Source organism: Tamandua tetradactyla, chromosome 19, assembly GCF_023851605.1.
Source record: "Tamandua tetradactyla isolate mTamTet1 chromosome 19, mTamTet1.pri, whole genome shotgun sequence".
Classification (NCBI taxonomy): domain Eukaryota; kingdom Metazoa; phylum Chordata; class Mammalia; order Pilosa; family Myrmecophagidae; genus Tamandua; species Tamandua tetradactyla.
Genome location: NC_135345.1, coordinates 51,399,452 through 51,414,825, shown reverse-complemented (window position 1 = coordinate 51,414,825; position 15,374 = coordinate 51,399,452). Strand labels below are relative to the sequence as shown.

The window sequence follows — 15,374 nt, the reverse complement described above, 5'->3', positions numbered from 1 at the left end:
AAGACCATCTCATTTCCGACCTACAAATACTGACTACAGTATATCCACTTATATATATTTCATGGAACAGTGTATAATAAAACTTTCACTACTGTTTGTACATTTGAATAGTAAAACTTAGCCACACTGCTTTCTTGTACATATTCCATACCTTCTATAGAGAATCATGTATGGATACAAATAAACATTTAATTGGAAATTTAGTTCTTTTAATGAATACACAATTGTATGTTTTATTATTATTGTTTATATTATCTTAAATCTAGGAATATATATTTATTAAATTCCTTTAGAATTCCAAAATATTAATTAATCTTAGAAAACCTTCCAGGTACTTATTTTGGGCATGTGTTCTGAGAAAATTCAGTAATGCCAAGTCTGAGCAACGTGAAAAAAAAACTTTGATAATAAAATATCACTAAACGCACATTTAATGTAATTATTTCCAGCTAATTCCAAAAGCCTGGCACTGAATCCACAGAAGTAAAAGTTCCTGAAACAGTTCAGATTTGAATCAAGGGATAATTACTTGTACTGTTTGGCACATCTGTGTTCAGTTTCTCTTAGTATTGAAGACAAAACTGTGGGATTATATTGTTATCTTCCTAGGTTGCTCTGCTAGTTGTATCCTCTTTTTCTTCTTTGAATAGGAACACAGTTAATGCCTGGCAGAGAAGGTGTGACTGTTCCTCATGTACATGCCATGTGAAAGCTTGATTTGAATCTGTTTTGATATACAGATGTCTGCTTGAATATATGCTTGCTAAGTTATAGAAACAGTAGAGAACATATTTTATTCCTTGTTTTCCTCTAAGTTAGGGTTAATACAAAAAACGTCTTACTTTGAAGCTGATGAAAACAAGGCATAGAGCGATTAAAGGCCTTATCTCTGGCTATTCTGCCCATTGGGGCACTGTGGGAAACAGGACTGACTCTTCTTACCCACTTCAGGGATAATTCACTGGACAACATTATCCTGTCTTTTTCATGATTGTATATATCATTTTTGAAACTGCCTTGATTTGTTAGTAAGCTAAAAAGAAAATATGTCTGCAAAATTTTTTTGGCCATTTTCCTTCTATCATTAATGCTATTGGCATTCGGATGAGAATGTGAATATTTGCTTTATTTATGAAGATTCCTAGGACCAAGTAAAACTTATTAATCTCTTTTTTTATAATGCAACTAGGAAATAAGTTTTATTGAATTAATAGCATACTTGTTTCTGTCCTTATTTTGATCTTTCTTACAGACATAGTTACCCTGAAATGACCATTTTCAGAGTAACCTGATTCTTCATACTTTCAATAAAATATTTTAAGATATGCATTTAAGTGTTTCTGAAAGGTTGCTTTGTTTCATGATGGTTCATACTTTTCTGTTGCTTGAAATTTATATATATATAAATTTATGTTTATATATATACATTTCCACCTAACATATTTGCAATACTTTTGGCGTACCTTAACTTTTTTTTTTTTTTTTTGTCTTAAGGCTTTCATTTAAAATGCTGTGTTTTCTTTGAACCCTTACCTCCTGTTACTTATTTCTGGCATCTTAGCCATTTTCATTGATGGCTATACTAATCTGCCAGTCTAAAGGAGATAAGAGCCACTTAGCATGAATATTTGGAATTTGGTTGTCTTGGCCAGTAACCCTTAACTTACATTAAGGCTCTATTCAGCAGAAATTTTATGCATTGGCTCCTGTATTAGGTTTTTGTTACTCTGGCTGCTCTGCATAGTTGAGGTAAGGAGTTGGATATTCAAGGAAAAACTGCTAATTTTCAATTGTAGCAGAAGTTATTTTATGCATAGGAAATATTGGTCCAAGATAAAAAGCCTTACTTAAATTGATTACTGTCAATTTAGGTAAGAATAATAGCTAAGTTTACTTCATGTGAAATTGTTTGTGCGACTGCCCATAGTGTCTCTTGATTACAAAAACGTCTATAACAGTTAACCATTTATTAGGCCCACCACTTATTAAATAGATTTTTATTAATATTTGCTCCATGCTAGACTCTCTAATTAGAGTATCTCATTTCATTCTCTCTGTGACTGAGTCTGAAAGACTATAAATAAGTTGCCCATGTTTAGGGAGCCAGTAGAATAAGATTTCATCCAGATCCATCCAGTTCCATTACTCTTGCTCGAATGGTTCACCATTATACCATTGAATGTACTAAGAGGAGTATTGCTGTACTGAACATTTTAAGAAAATGTTTTGACTGTAATTCTGGATTATTAAAAAGGCATTCTGTACAGTTTATAAGAATACATTTTAGGAATTCTCAAGGCACTTTAAAATATTACAGTTTTTTAAAATTACATGCTAATGGTGACCATGAAAACTTTGTTCCTGTATGCCCATAAATAGTATGTGAGAGAGCTTAACTTTATTTTCACTGAAAATATTAAATCTTTTATTTTTGTACCAATTTGATAGTTTCCTATTCTCATATCTTTATGTCAATTTAGGTGTTTATTTGAGAAGTGATTATAAATTTTAGAATAAAAAATTAAAAGGCAGAGAGAGAAGAGTAAGAATAGATATATAGAATAGTCCTGGAGATTTTTTTCCTACAGTGTATGCTTTTTATGTTAAAAAAAAAATCAAGTAGTTTGAACCAAATGCAGTGCTTTGAGAGGAAAATCTAGGTAAATTGTGGGATATTTTTTATCTTCGTATTTCTGGCCACTGCCTTAGAAATTTGAAATTTCTCCTAAATAGAGACCTTGGCGAACAGCTGTCTTGTTTTGTGCTTATTTTCATCTAACATGCATGTGCTGCATCTCATGTTTATGTTTGCTGTCTCACATTGCTTTATTTAGATGCCATCTAACAACAGTATCAGAAAACAAATAGAAACACTCCAGGTGAGTTGTGTTGATGTTACAAAGTGAAATATTGCTTTCTCTCCTTTGTGTGGCATTTTGTTTTCTTTACCCATTGTTGCTTTGCACATCTAATGTATTTATTCAAACCTGCTTCTAATATTGTCAAAGAAGAGTAGAACACAGAGGAACATTCTAGATGATGTAATATTAATGTGCCCCGAGAAGATAAATTTAAGAGATAGTAATAATACTGAATGCTTATTTTTCACCAAATTCTCAATTTTTAAATGTTCCATTTAATTTACACTATCTAGCTATTCAAAATGAAAAATCTAAAAACACTTTTCAGTTAAATTAAGTGAACAGTAGATTAGAATTTGGCAAGTGATTTTGATGAATGAACATTTAAAACTTTTATCTTATTGGTTTGGGTTTTAAATATAAGGTTTTCGTTCACAGTAGAAATAAGAAAGAAACACATTAAAATTATCGTCACCAAAAATTGTACTTAATTTACATATCAAAGTTTATTGTATATTAATTTCCTTGAGTTTCCACATTTATGTAATAACCTTATTTAAATTAGACCAAGCTTGTACTTAGGAATTATAAGTCTTTGTTTAAAGCTCAGATAAATTTAGGATGTTTTTATTATTCACACATATATAACAACATTGATGTTACTGTAAAAAAAACAAATAATTGATTTTTCTCACTTTTCATCTTGTTTTAGCATTGTGCAGTAGAAAATAAGTCTGCTCTCTATAAACTTAGTGGTCTATCTTGGAAAGTTTGAAAATCTAGTTTTTTTCATGCCATATACCTTATCACTTAAGATAATCCAAACATTTTTATATTTAACCATTTATATGAAAATGATTTTTTGTAGAATAGGATTGAAATATTATAGTATATAATTTTTATATATTATTTGGAAAATATAATATTAAGAAAATGAAAGTTTTTGGAAGTGTATATACAACTACTTGACTCATTGATATTACTGGATTTAAATGATAGTAAAGAAGGTTGTGTTTTCTTAAAAATATGACTGCAGAAAGCTTGGTTGTTGCATTAGTAGTCTCTAGGTTTTGGGGGTGCCTTAGAGATTGCTAGACACCATCCATTAGCAAACCTTTTTATAAATGAAATTCTAAAATTTTGACACTTAAAAAAAATTGCCATTAGTGAATAAGAGTATCATGGAGAAGATCAAGCTGAAATTCATTATAATATCTTGAAGCCTCCTAATAATAATTCACTAAAATCTCACATTTTATCTGGTGTTTCTTTAAAATCAGCATTTATATTGACTTCATTATTAAAATATTAAAGTAAATTATTTTTAGTCAAATGTGTTTTAACTACTTTTTCACATGGATTCTTGTGTTTTGTTCTGTTTAACTTTTGGAGACACTAAGCCTACTTGGGAAACATATTTGAAATTTCGGGTCTTTATGGATCTGGCAATGGAGGGAGGAATTGATATTGACATCTAGAGACTGATAGGCATGTGTTAGCCTGCTAGGTAGGTGGAAAGTAGTAGCTAAGGCAGACATTCAGAAGACAATTTATAATAGATGACTTAGTTGTGATTCAAGCCATTCTATTTGTAAATCTCTGCTCCTCTAAAACCGGCCAGCCTTAACTTTAGATTTATTAAGCAGACATATTGAAACAGCAGTAGAAAAGAAAGTTTGCAGGATACTCATTTAAATTTGCGGCTAAATAGTCCTAAATATTAACATTAAATATCTGACCAACAGAGTAGTTGATTTTCCGTTCTTAATTATATCAAATATTCAAATAGAAAGATGCACAGAATAAAACACTTTATTTTCTAGTGATTATATCTCTTTTTTTAACACATCCTCAGTTATCTTTTTGCATTGCTTTTAATCATATGTGATCGATGTCCAGTATTCTACATCTTAAGCAAACATTAAAAAACCCTTTTGTTAGCATCTATATATAAAATAATTTTTTTACAATAAGAAATTCCCCAAACCAAATAAAAATGTACGTTTACAGCAATCAGTGCTACATTTTACAACTAATTAATGTGTATTAAGAGCTTCTAATAAAGGTGATAATAGCTACATTTTAGAAATTCATTAAATCTCATTATATGACTCTGATCATTTGAGAACTTTATATTTTAGAAACAGCTAGGATGAAGAAAGGGTTTGCTGATTAAATTGTGATTGAATTGAAATAATTTCCTGATTCTAAATAAAAATTAAAGGTTTAACACACAATACTTAAACATTTAATATGTGCCAGGTATTGTTCCAAGTGCTTTACATATAGTAACGTCTTTAATCTGTGAGGTAGGTAGTATATTATCTACATTTTAGAGATGTGAAAATTGTGGCACTTAGGGATGGGCCTTGAATTTGATTTCAGGTAGACCTGATTCCAGAGTCCATGCTTTTAACCAACTATGTCATATCCCCTCTTATAAGAGTATAATGCAGTAAAATTTTACATTATTTCATAAATGCAAATGACTACAATGCCATTTGGTATTTAAAATTGTAACTTTTTATGGGCTGCAGATGAGTTCATGTAAAGATGAGTAATCCTTTTCTTCATCAGTGTCAGTATTGTATGAACCAAATAACATGAAGTAGATATCTCTTTAATTTGGGGGTTCTCGTAAATGTTAATATAATTATAATTTTTCAGTATTTTATTTTGGGAATATCAGGAAGAGCTCAGAATTTCCATATTTATGCTTAGTTTTGAGCTATCTGTACTTACAACATATTAAATATATAATTACATATTTAAGTCTGATTTACACTGAATATACAAAGGAGGTGAGGGTTTTTAGTTTTTGGCAGAGAATGCATTTGATCTTAAATGATTATAAATATTTTAATAATAAGTTTATTTTTTCTTTCTTGTTTTCCAACAGAATAAAGATCCTAAAATGTCTCGAGTTGCACTGGAATCCTTGTATAGATTGTTGTGGGTTTATGTAATTAGAATAAAATGTGAAAGCAACACTGTAACTCAAAGGTGAGTGCTTTTGTTTTAAAGTATATTTATAGGTGGTGCAACTGTGGCTCAGCAGCAGAATTCTCGCCTACCATGCCGGAGACCCGGGTTTGATTCCCGGTGTCTGGACATTCAAAAAAAAAAGTAAAGTGTAGTTATAAAAAATCTTATTAATTCCTGCTCTGCTAATGAAATTTTAGTTAACATTACAAGTATCTTGAGGGGAAATGTGTCCTTTTTTTTGTAAAGAAAAAGCATTTTAGACATATTAAGACTAGGAAAAATTTTTTGCTGATATGCTGTTAATTTCATTATCTCATTATGACTAAATCTTTTTTTCCTGTAGTCGTCTTATGAGTATAGTGTCAGCACTTTTTCCAAAAGGTTCACGTAGTGTGGTTCCTCGTGATACACCTCTCAATATATTTGTGAAGATTATTCAGTTCATTGCTCAGGTGAGTGCTTCAGCAAATCATACATATATGTGTAAGTTATAAGGATGGCCCATTGTAATAAGTTGGAGTTTTAAAATTTGTTACACATGTAAAAACATGTTAACAAAACATTTCTAAATATTGAATAGGGAAAAATAAAAGTATGTGATGATTTTTGACAAAATTGTTTAATTCATCCATCTACACATTAGGAGAAGAAAAGGAGACCCACAGATAGGTGCACTTCTATTTTGGGAAAGGGCAAGAAAGTGTTTCATAATCCCATTGCTAGCACATTGACTACTTCTTCAGTATCTCAAGACTTCTTAGAAAAATTGTTTCCTCATCTGTATTAATCTAGGCTTTTAGGTATAGATAATAATATCTAGTTTAACCCCAGCAGGATTTAAAGGATATAGATAGCGCAGAGAAACACTGGAAGTGCTGAAGAAACAGCTGCTGTGTTTGCCACAATTAAAAGGAACCACATAAGAAATCATCACAGGTGACTTCAGAATCATGCTAGTTCTGCTATAGCCACCACCAGTAAAACATATCCTTTCCATCCTTTCTCCTTACATACCCCAGATTCCAAGGACTCACATGAGTGTAACACTTGGTAGAGATCTAATCACATGTGACTCTTGTTGTTATGAAGCATGGGAAATATAATTTTTAGCTTTTTTAGCCTCTGATGTCAAGGAAAGCTTATTAGAATGGGATTAAAATGGGTGTTGAATGAGCCATACAGGATTCTGGTCATAGCCCCTTTTGGGTCATCAGCCTTGGAGAAGCATATCTGATATGCAAACAGAGTCATGTAGGGTTACTGCCTCAATTTAGGATAATGCTGTTATCCTAAAACTTTTGCCATTAGGTTACATCTCTTCACCCACTTTTTCCCCCTAGGATTGTACCTATTCTCTCGATTTTCTTTTTTCCTAACCTACTGCAATATTTTTGTTTCCTCATCTTGATTTTTTTTTAATTAACCTCCTAAGTAGCAGCCTTAGATTCAATTCCATCTGTATGTAATGTGGCAGTATGTATTAGTTTGCTAAGCTGCCGGAATGTGATATACCAGAAATGGAACGGCTTTTGGAAAGAAAATTTAATACGTTACAAGTTTATAGTTCTAAGACCATGGAAGTGTTTACATAAAGGCACCCATCTGTAATGGGTGGAGTAGCATCTCCATTTAATCAGAGGGTCGCACCCACAATTGGGCATGCCACATCACCCTGGATATAATCTAATCAAGTTTCCATCCTACAGTTTTGAGTCAGGATTAAAAGAAAGGACTGTTCCCACAAGATAGGATCAGGATTAAAACATGACTTTTCTGGGGTGCATAATAGATTCATACAGGCACATAGCATGTTGTCAATTCAAATGTTCAGTTTTTATGGCTCATTTCCTTATTTGTAAAGATTGAAGTTTTCTATTACCTAAAAGGTCAAATTTAAAGTCCATTATATTCTAACCCCAAGTGTTTTCTAGCACACTTTCAATTTTTCTCTGTGTTTAAAGCATGTTGTATGTTCTCATTTCCATTTCCTTACTCATACTTTTCCCCTTACTTCTTTTCTTTTCCCACTTCTCCCAGTCTTACATGTTTTTCAGGTGCTTGTTTAAATTCAATGTGGTGCCTTCATAAATCAAATTAACTTCATCAATTTATGCACATTGTTTTTAAGCTAGTTTTAGTATCTGGAGCAAAACTCTAATATATTAAATAAGTAAAGGTAGAGTTTCTCTGATTGAAGTACAATTGGAAACCTGCAGCCCTGTGTATTCTGTGCTTCCCCTCTGCTTCTCCCATTATAATTATGTGCATAGTCTTTTGTATCTGTTACCTCGTAGAACAATAGGGCCTAACAGAACTATACTGAAATACATTGGTTGAGTCTTTCTGATTAAAAGTAACGGATTTACTGCAGCTGGCACATGTTTTCCAGAGTTATTTGTCAGTATTTATCTTGAGTCTTAAAATGCAGTTCATGCACATTGACTTAGGTATTCTTCAGAATTGCAGAAAATATTAAAATGCAAGAATGTTCATTGTATCAAACAACATCTGATCATATAAGAGTGGTTTTGAAAATTGTGATAAAATGACATTAAAGGGGAATAAAAGATTACAAAATTATATCTACAATATTATTCCAATTTTGTGAGAAGTATATGTCTCATTAAAACAAGAACAGATTGCTATCAAGAAGGAATATTCAGAAAACTAAAAAAAAAACACTAAAAATGAGTTAAAATAAAAAATTCATTGGAAGAATTATAAAGATTGGAAGATGAGTAGACCAAATCTTCTGGAAAATAGAATAATAGGAAAAATAATGGAGAAAAAAATCTCAAAGAGAGAAAAAAATAGTGATGAAATAATCAAATAATTTTTAAGAAAGCATTCCTGAGAAATAAAGGCAAGAATTTCCAGAAAGGATAACTGCATGCCCAATACAATTCATGAAAATAGTTTCACACCATAGACTATCATCATGAAATTTCAGAACACTGAGAATTAAGGACATCGAAAACTTCCTGGAGGGTAGAGGGATAGAAGGGGGAAGGATAAAATAAGTTGAATTGGAAGTCAGAATGATTAAGAATCGCTTTATGGGGTTTTTCTTTTTAGAGTAATAAAAATGTTCTAAAATTGGTTGTGGTGAAGAATGCACAACTCTATGATTTTACTGTGAGTCATCAATTGTATACTTTGGATGGATTGTTTGGTGTGAAAATATATCTCACTAAAACTGCTTTTAAAAAGATAAAAAAAAGGCAGTGCAATGGTGGCTCTGGCAGAATTCTTGCCTGTCATGCCAGAGACCCAGGTTTGATTCCTAGAGTGTGCCCATGCCAAAAAATAAAAATAAAAAAGTAAAAAAAAAAAGAGAGGTGTGTGGAGTATCATTTACTGACCCTCACTTGAGCAGCTGGCTTTAGTGGGACCTTTTCTCCTCTTTTTTTGAATCCTTCATGTTGTGCCAGCAATAAAGCGGTGTGTGTGAGTGTGTGTGTGTGTGTGTGTAATTGCTTAAGAGCAAAATTAGAACCTGGAAGAAAATGGAACATTATTTTCAAAATTTTGAGGAGATGGTATTTCAAACCTAGCATTCTATAGCCCACCAAACTATCAAGTCTGTAATTTATATACAGTCATGTAAACTGTAAGCTAGCAAATATGTTATTTTACCTAAACCCTTTCTCATGGTGCAATTCTCCAAAATAAGGAAGTGTAAACCAAGAAAGAGGACAACCTGGGGTCCGGGAAAAAGGAAGCCATCCAATATAGGAAAAAAGTGAAGGAATTCCCAGAATGATGATAAAAGGAAGCCCCAAGCTTCCTTTCCATAGCTGCTAGCTATACAATAGTCCTAGCAAGCAGTGAGTCCATATTGGGACAGGAAGAATAGGGCAGTGGGAAGGAAACCTCCAAGAGAAAAGCTTGATTACCTGATGTCTGAGAGAAGTTTTATAGTTCTGCTGAAGTATTGGACAGTAGTGATTTATAACTTCTAGGTATGCTAGTCATTTGATAATAACATTTATAATCAGTTATAACCTTAATTCATTTTTTTTCAACTAGGTTTATAAACTTCTTAAGGGCTTGAGCCTGTGTTGTTGCCTTTCTCTGTGAAACCTTAGCATGATGCCTAATATATCAGTTGTGTGTGTGTGTGCGTGCACATATGTATATCAAGATATAAGGATTTATTGGTTGGTTTTGTTTCTTCTAGGAACGTTTGGATTTTGCAATGAAAGAAATAATATTTGATCTTCTCAGTGTTGGAAAATCTGCTAAAACTTTCACCATTAATCCAGAGGTAAAAATTATTTATTATTAATATAGTAATATATTCAGGCGCTGGCTGGCTTGAGGTGAACAGACCTGACTACACCCAGCATGTTTAGTAATTGATTTGCTTCATACGCATTAGCCTAAAATTTGGACTTTTTAAAAAATGTGCCATTTTCCACATTAGATGGTTTTTCCCTTGAAAAGTTTTATATCCTCTTACAAATATTTTTCTCTTTAAGACAGTTCAGACAGATGAGTCCCTAGAATAAAAATTTCTCACCTGAGCAAAAGTACAGCAAATAGAAATATCAACAAAGATATCTTAGAGGTTACTCAGATGGTGCTGCTCCTACTGTATCCTATCTGAAGGTATACATTTTACAAGTTTTTATTTAAAACACAAAACTAAGACAGAGTACCTTTAGAGGAATTAGCAAAAAACAAATATTTTTAGACAGGAAAAATCAGAATAGACATATAAATTAACAAAGACTTTTTGGATGGAAGTCTTCTTCCATTATGTTGTATATAAAATGCCATGATATGGTAAATGATGATAAAAATGTGGGTGAATTGGTATTAGACAGATTTGATCCTATTTTGGATTTGTTAATGTTGATTTTTTTTTCCTGGTTAAAATAGTAATGTATATTCATTGTAATACTTGAAAAATATAGGAAAGTATAAAGAAAAAAATAAAGATCCCTCCAAATCCTAAAAAAAAAAAATATATATATATATAGTAATATATACTCTCCTGTACTACTACTTCTTGATGTTATTTTATTTGTGTGTATGTGTATGTGTGTATATATATATATTTTTTAATAAAAATATATTGTAATCTTGGATTCAAATCCCAGCTCCATTTCTTACTAAAGTTATGATCGAGCACAAGTTATTTAACCTTTCTGATGGCTGTATGAATGGTTTAATTGTAGAGACAAGTATGGGAGGAATTAATTGAAGGGAAGTTTTTCACATTAGTCAGCTCAACTGGCTTCTAGAAGTTGTTATGAGATTTCAAGTTGTTTTTGCCTCAAATGATTTATATTCGAAGTGTTCCTTAATGATTATCATTCATTCAACTTTTATCAAGCACCTAAAATGTGCTAGGTACTGTTTTAGGTAGTGGAGACGAAACAGACAAAATTCTTTTCCTCATATGGAACTTACAATTAAAAAAAAAGACAATGACAATAAATATCCTTTTCTATTTCTATGATCTGTTATTCACTAGTAAACTCCTATTCACTCTTTAGACATTAAATTTTTAGTTTTTGAAACTATTTTAAAAATTGCGTATCAGAATCTAGACACATTTGAGAATATAAGAAGGCAAAATAGGCATTATCATTTTTCACATTTCTTTCATATTATTCTGCTGGTTCCTCTTGTAACAAATCCTGAGTTATGTTTATGTAGTTACCAAATGAGTTGGAAAGCCACCAAAGTTTTTCATTTGTAAGATTTTTAAATAGGTTTGTAATTATTTCCAGATTTTTAAAGTAGGCAGACATGAGTGTTTTTAGACATAACATACTTAAAATGGTTTTCAGCAACAAAAATTACATAAAAAGAGATACTGTCTTGAACATTGGTTTTCAAAAATGATCTCTTCATTGCACAAGTTTATTTCTGAAAATAAGTTTTTTTCCTCACTGAAGTGCTCATATTAGCAGTAGGAAAAGTGTTAATTCTGCTGTTTTTTGTTATTCATTTAGGCTTACTTTACTAAGATCATCCTCAGTCTACATTTGCTATCCAGGAATCTTTTCAAGCTTGTGAGAGCTAGTTTAGTTAAGGCCAGATAAAATTTACCCACTTACCCGTTTACTCAAATACATGCAAATTGCAATACACTGAAAGAATGAATGTGAGGGCACCACTGTCAGCCCCAGCTTAAAGTCTTATGTTTTAAAGAACATATATATATATATATAAGTTTTATTTTCTTTCTGTGTTACTTGAACAGTCTTGCATACACCTACAGGAATGTAAGTACCTTTCTTTAAGAGTGAATGCATCTCTATGTCAGAGAGAATAGCAGCTGGAACTAGGACAATAGTGGTGCATATGGGTAGAAGATAATTCACTGAGAAAAGAAACATTGAAAAGAATGAAGTTTGGGGGAGAGGATCATACATTTACTTTGAACGTGTTACATTTGAGACATCTTTTTGCCATCCAAGTATAGATGTCAAATGAGTTTAAGCGTCTGAATTCAGAGAAGTCAGGCTTAAAATTTGTTAGTGATCTGGTATAATAGGTAACTAAAGCATCTGTAAGTATATGAAATTGCTAAGGGAAAGAATATATTAAGAGAAGAGAAGGCAATCTAAAATCTGGTCTTGAAGCAGTCTAATGTTTAATTTCTAGATGAAGAAGGCTAAACCTGAAAGGGAGGCAGAAATGATACAGCCAACAGTGGCACAAAAGTGTCAAAGGAAGGGAATGTTTCAAGAGAGAAGGGATACTTGACAGTGTCCCGTGCTCCTGAAAAGTCAAATAGGATTCTGTATTGAGCAATATGGTTACTGATGAGTGTGAGTTGTTTTCAGGCACGCACTGGAGAGAGGTTTATTTCATTAAGATAATTGAGTTAGTTAAGAGAAGTGAGATATATTCAGTTGAAAGGGTATTGTTGAAGATGCAAGAAAGAGAAGGGACAATTGATAGTGTGATGTACTTGAAAATGCAAAAGCAAATGGGATTCTAACAACTAGAAAAACCATCATCCCCCCAAGTGCATCAAGAGCAAAGGAGAAGAAAATGAGGTGCAGATATAGGTAGATTGGTTATTTTTGTAATGAGAAATTGAGGAAAGTTTATGTTTGCTTTTTGTTCTTGGGTCAGGGTTGGGTGTTGGAGGGGCAGAAGGAAGATAGTAGGGTTGAGGAAGTTTGAAAGAGGTTGAAAATAAGCTTTATAGAGAAGAGGAGAGCCAATGGACCTGAGAAATGAGTGACATTTGAGAATTTGATATTAAAGCAAACTCTAATGCCTGGACTCATTTAAAAAGTTAAACTTCTGTTAGCTAGGATAGTTTTCCATTTGCCTTCCTTCCTTGGTATTATTTGATAAGATATTTTCAATATAAAATAGAGACAATTTATGACCCTTTGATTTTTTCATTTTGAAACTTTTTTCTCTGAAGAGAATGAACATAGGCCTCAGAGTCTTCCTTGTAATAGCAGACAGCTTGCAGCAGAAAGATGGTGAGCCGCCCATGCCAACAACAGGAGTTATTCTTCCCTCAGGAAATACTCTTCGCGTGAAGAAAATTTTTCTCAATAAGACCTTGACAGATGAAGAAGCAAAAGTCATAGGTTAGTGTAAATTGAAATAATAAATTGCTTTGAAATGCATTTTAATATTCTTCTATAAAAATTTATGATCAAATCTATAATATATATGTATTTGCTAGTATAATTTGCTTATTTCAGCATACACAGAGATACAAAATGAATACTTTTTTTTATAATATCTGTACGTCTTCCTGTTAAGAGTCTTCTGGTTAGAGCTTTATTTTCTCACATGATATAATTCACTGTAATTTGTCCTTCCTTGAAATTAATTTTAATTCTTTGCATAATTTTTGCCAAATTCCTCCAGCATACTGTAGCTGATCATCTGGAGAAGAATGTATCACAGTTGAAATTCCTTCTTTCTTGGCAACAAAATCTAATGTCACTTAAAGATTGATAAGCTTTTATTACAGCATCTGACTGGAAGTATTTTTTATCTAATGCCTGAAACTTTATAATGATGAGGGTTTATTTGGTTTTTTCCCCTTAGGAATGTCAGTTTATTATCCTCAAGTGAGAAAAGCATTAGATAGCATTCTCAGACATTTGGACAAGGAAGTTGGGAGACCAATGTGTATGACTAGTGTGCAGATGTCCAATAAAGAACCTGAAGATATGATAACGTATGTAGTAAATTATTTTGTCTTTACTGTGATTTTAGTTTTAATTGTAAGAGTATAGATGGTTAATTCTTGTTTACCTATTTTCTTATTGTAAATTCTTTCTCTTTTGAAGTTCTCTCATAATACCATCTGCTGCTGTTTTTAACACAGCAAAAAGTAATTCTCTCTTTGAGCTTTTATTTTATTCTCTGGGAGCTTTTATTTTATCCTTCATAAAAGTGCTATCAAACTAGTATAGATAGCAGAAATCATCCTGGATCCCATCCTTCACTCATTTTTTCCATGAGTGAAGGATAAATCCTGGTTACCCCAGATGTGTGTGAACATGATTGATTTAGTTTGCCAAACAATTACTCTTATTCCCAGAACTCTGATAAACTAAAAAAAAAGCAAACCTGAAAATATGAACTTGGATATTTTTGTCTCCTAAGAACCAGAGATACAGAGGAAGATAATGTATGAGTAACTTTTTTAGAAATAATACCTCCTCCCACCTTACCCCACTACCAGCCCTGTGACTGCTTGCCAAGATTTTCATCCCAGCATCTCTTTCCTTATTGTTAGAGACTTTTATCATTAGGAGGATGTATTTTATGGCAACGACTTCTTTCATTTGCTAAGAAATATCTTCCTTCATTTGTGTTTAAGAGAGGACATTGTTTTGTGTTATTAATACCTGCATTATAGGTCTTAAAATACCAAATTAGATATTTGATCTTTCATTTATTTAATATTATTTAGTATATACTAAAATCTCTGAGAATTTTTTAATGTGTGGCTTTTTTGCTTGCATTACTTCCTCTGGGACATCTTCCTCATTTTCCTCACAACCATTTTCCTCCTTTGTGTTCTGCAAGCTGCACATCTAGAGTCTAAAATGGTGGCAGTGTCAACATTCTCCAGTCAGCTGTTTTCTTCTGTAACTCCATTTATGTTTGATTTGAATTTTACTTCCAGAGATACCACTTTTTGTTTCTTTACTATACTTTCATCTTTGTTGGCTAGTTCCCTTTGATATCCATTTTTGTAAAATGGCTCATCTGTTTATCCCTGGGAGACAAGGAGACAGCAAAAATATATATTTTGCTGTCTGTGCATGAACTGAATAACATACACTGTGACCAGTCACCAGCAGACTTTGAAAATGATGTGATTGATCATTGATTATGATATACATCTGTTATTTATTCAATACATGATTTGTATTTATCACCACATGGTTTGTGGACTAAGAGTTACAGCTAACTATTAGTTACAGCTAATTTGTGATAAATTTGAACCGTATTATTGGGCGACTGGTGTTATTTCACTAAATTGTGATAACTAAAATTGTGCAGGTGGTACCTTGCAAGGCA

The 15,374-nt window shown here is 32.2% G+C and overlaps 1 protein-coding gene across 8 annotated transcripts in view; it reads left to right on the top strand.

The window, feature by feature from the left end:
* Positions 1-15,374, top strand: part of FRYL (FRY like transcription coactivator) — a 328,237-nt gene that overhangs the window by 187,522 nt on the left and 125,341 nt on the right. For 5 of the 8 annotated variants that reach the window (XM_077136810.1, XM_077136811.1, XM_077136807.1 and 2 more), the window contains 6 exons: positions 2,835-2,879; positions 5,761-5,864; positions 6,190-6,298; positions 10,027-10,113; positions 13,246-13,417; positions 13,887-14,019. In XM_077136810.1, the coding sequence (XP_076992925.1) occupies positions 2,835-2,879; positions 5,761-5,864; positions 6,190-6,298; positions 10,027-10,113; positions 13,246-13,417; positions 13,887-14,019 (650 nt within the window). The remainder of the gene's footprint in view (positions 1-2,834; positions 2,880-5,760; positions 5,865-6,189; positions 6,299-10,026; positions 10,114-13,245; positions 13,418-13,886; positions 14,020-15,374) is intronic. The other 3 variants (XM_077136813.1, XM_077136812.1, XM_077136814.1) reach the window with 1 other exon arrangement.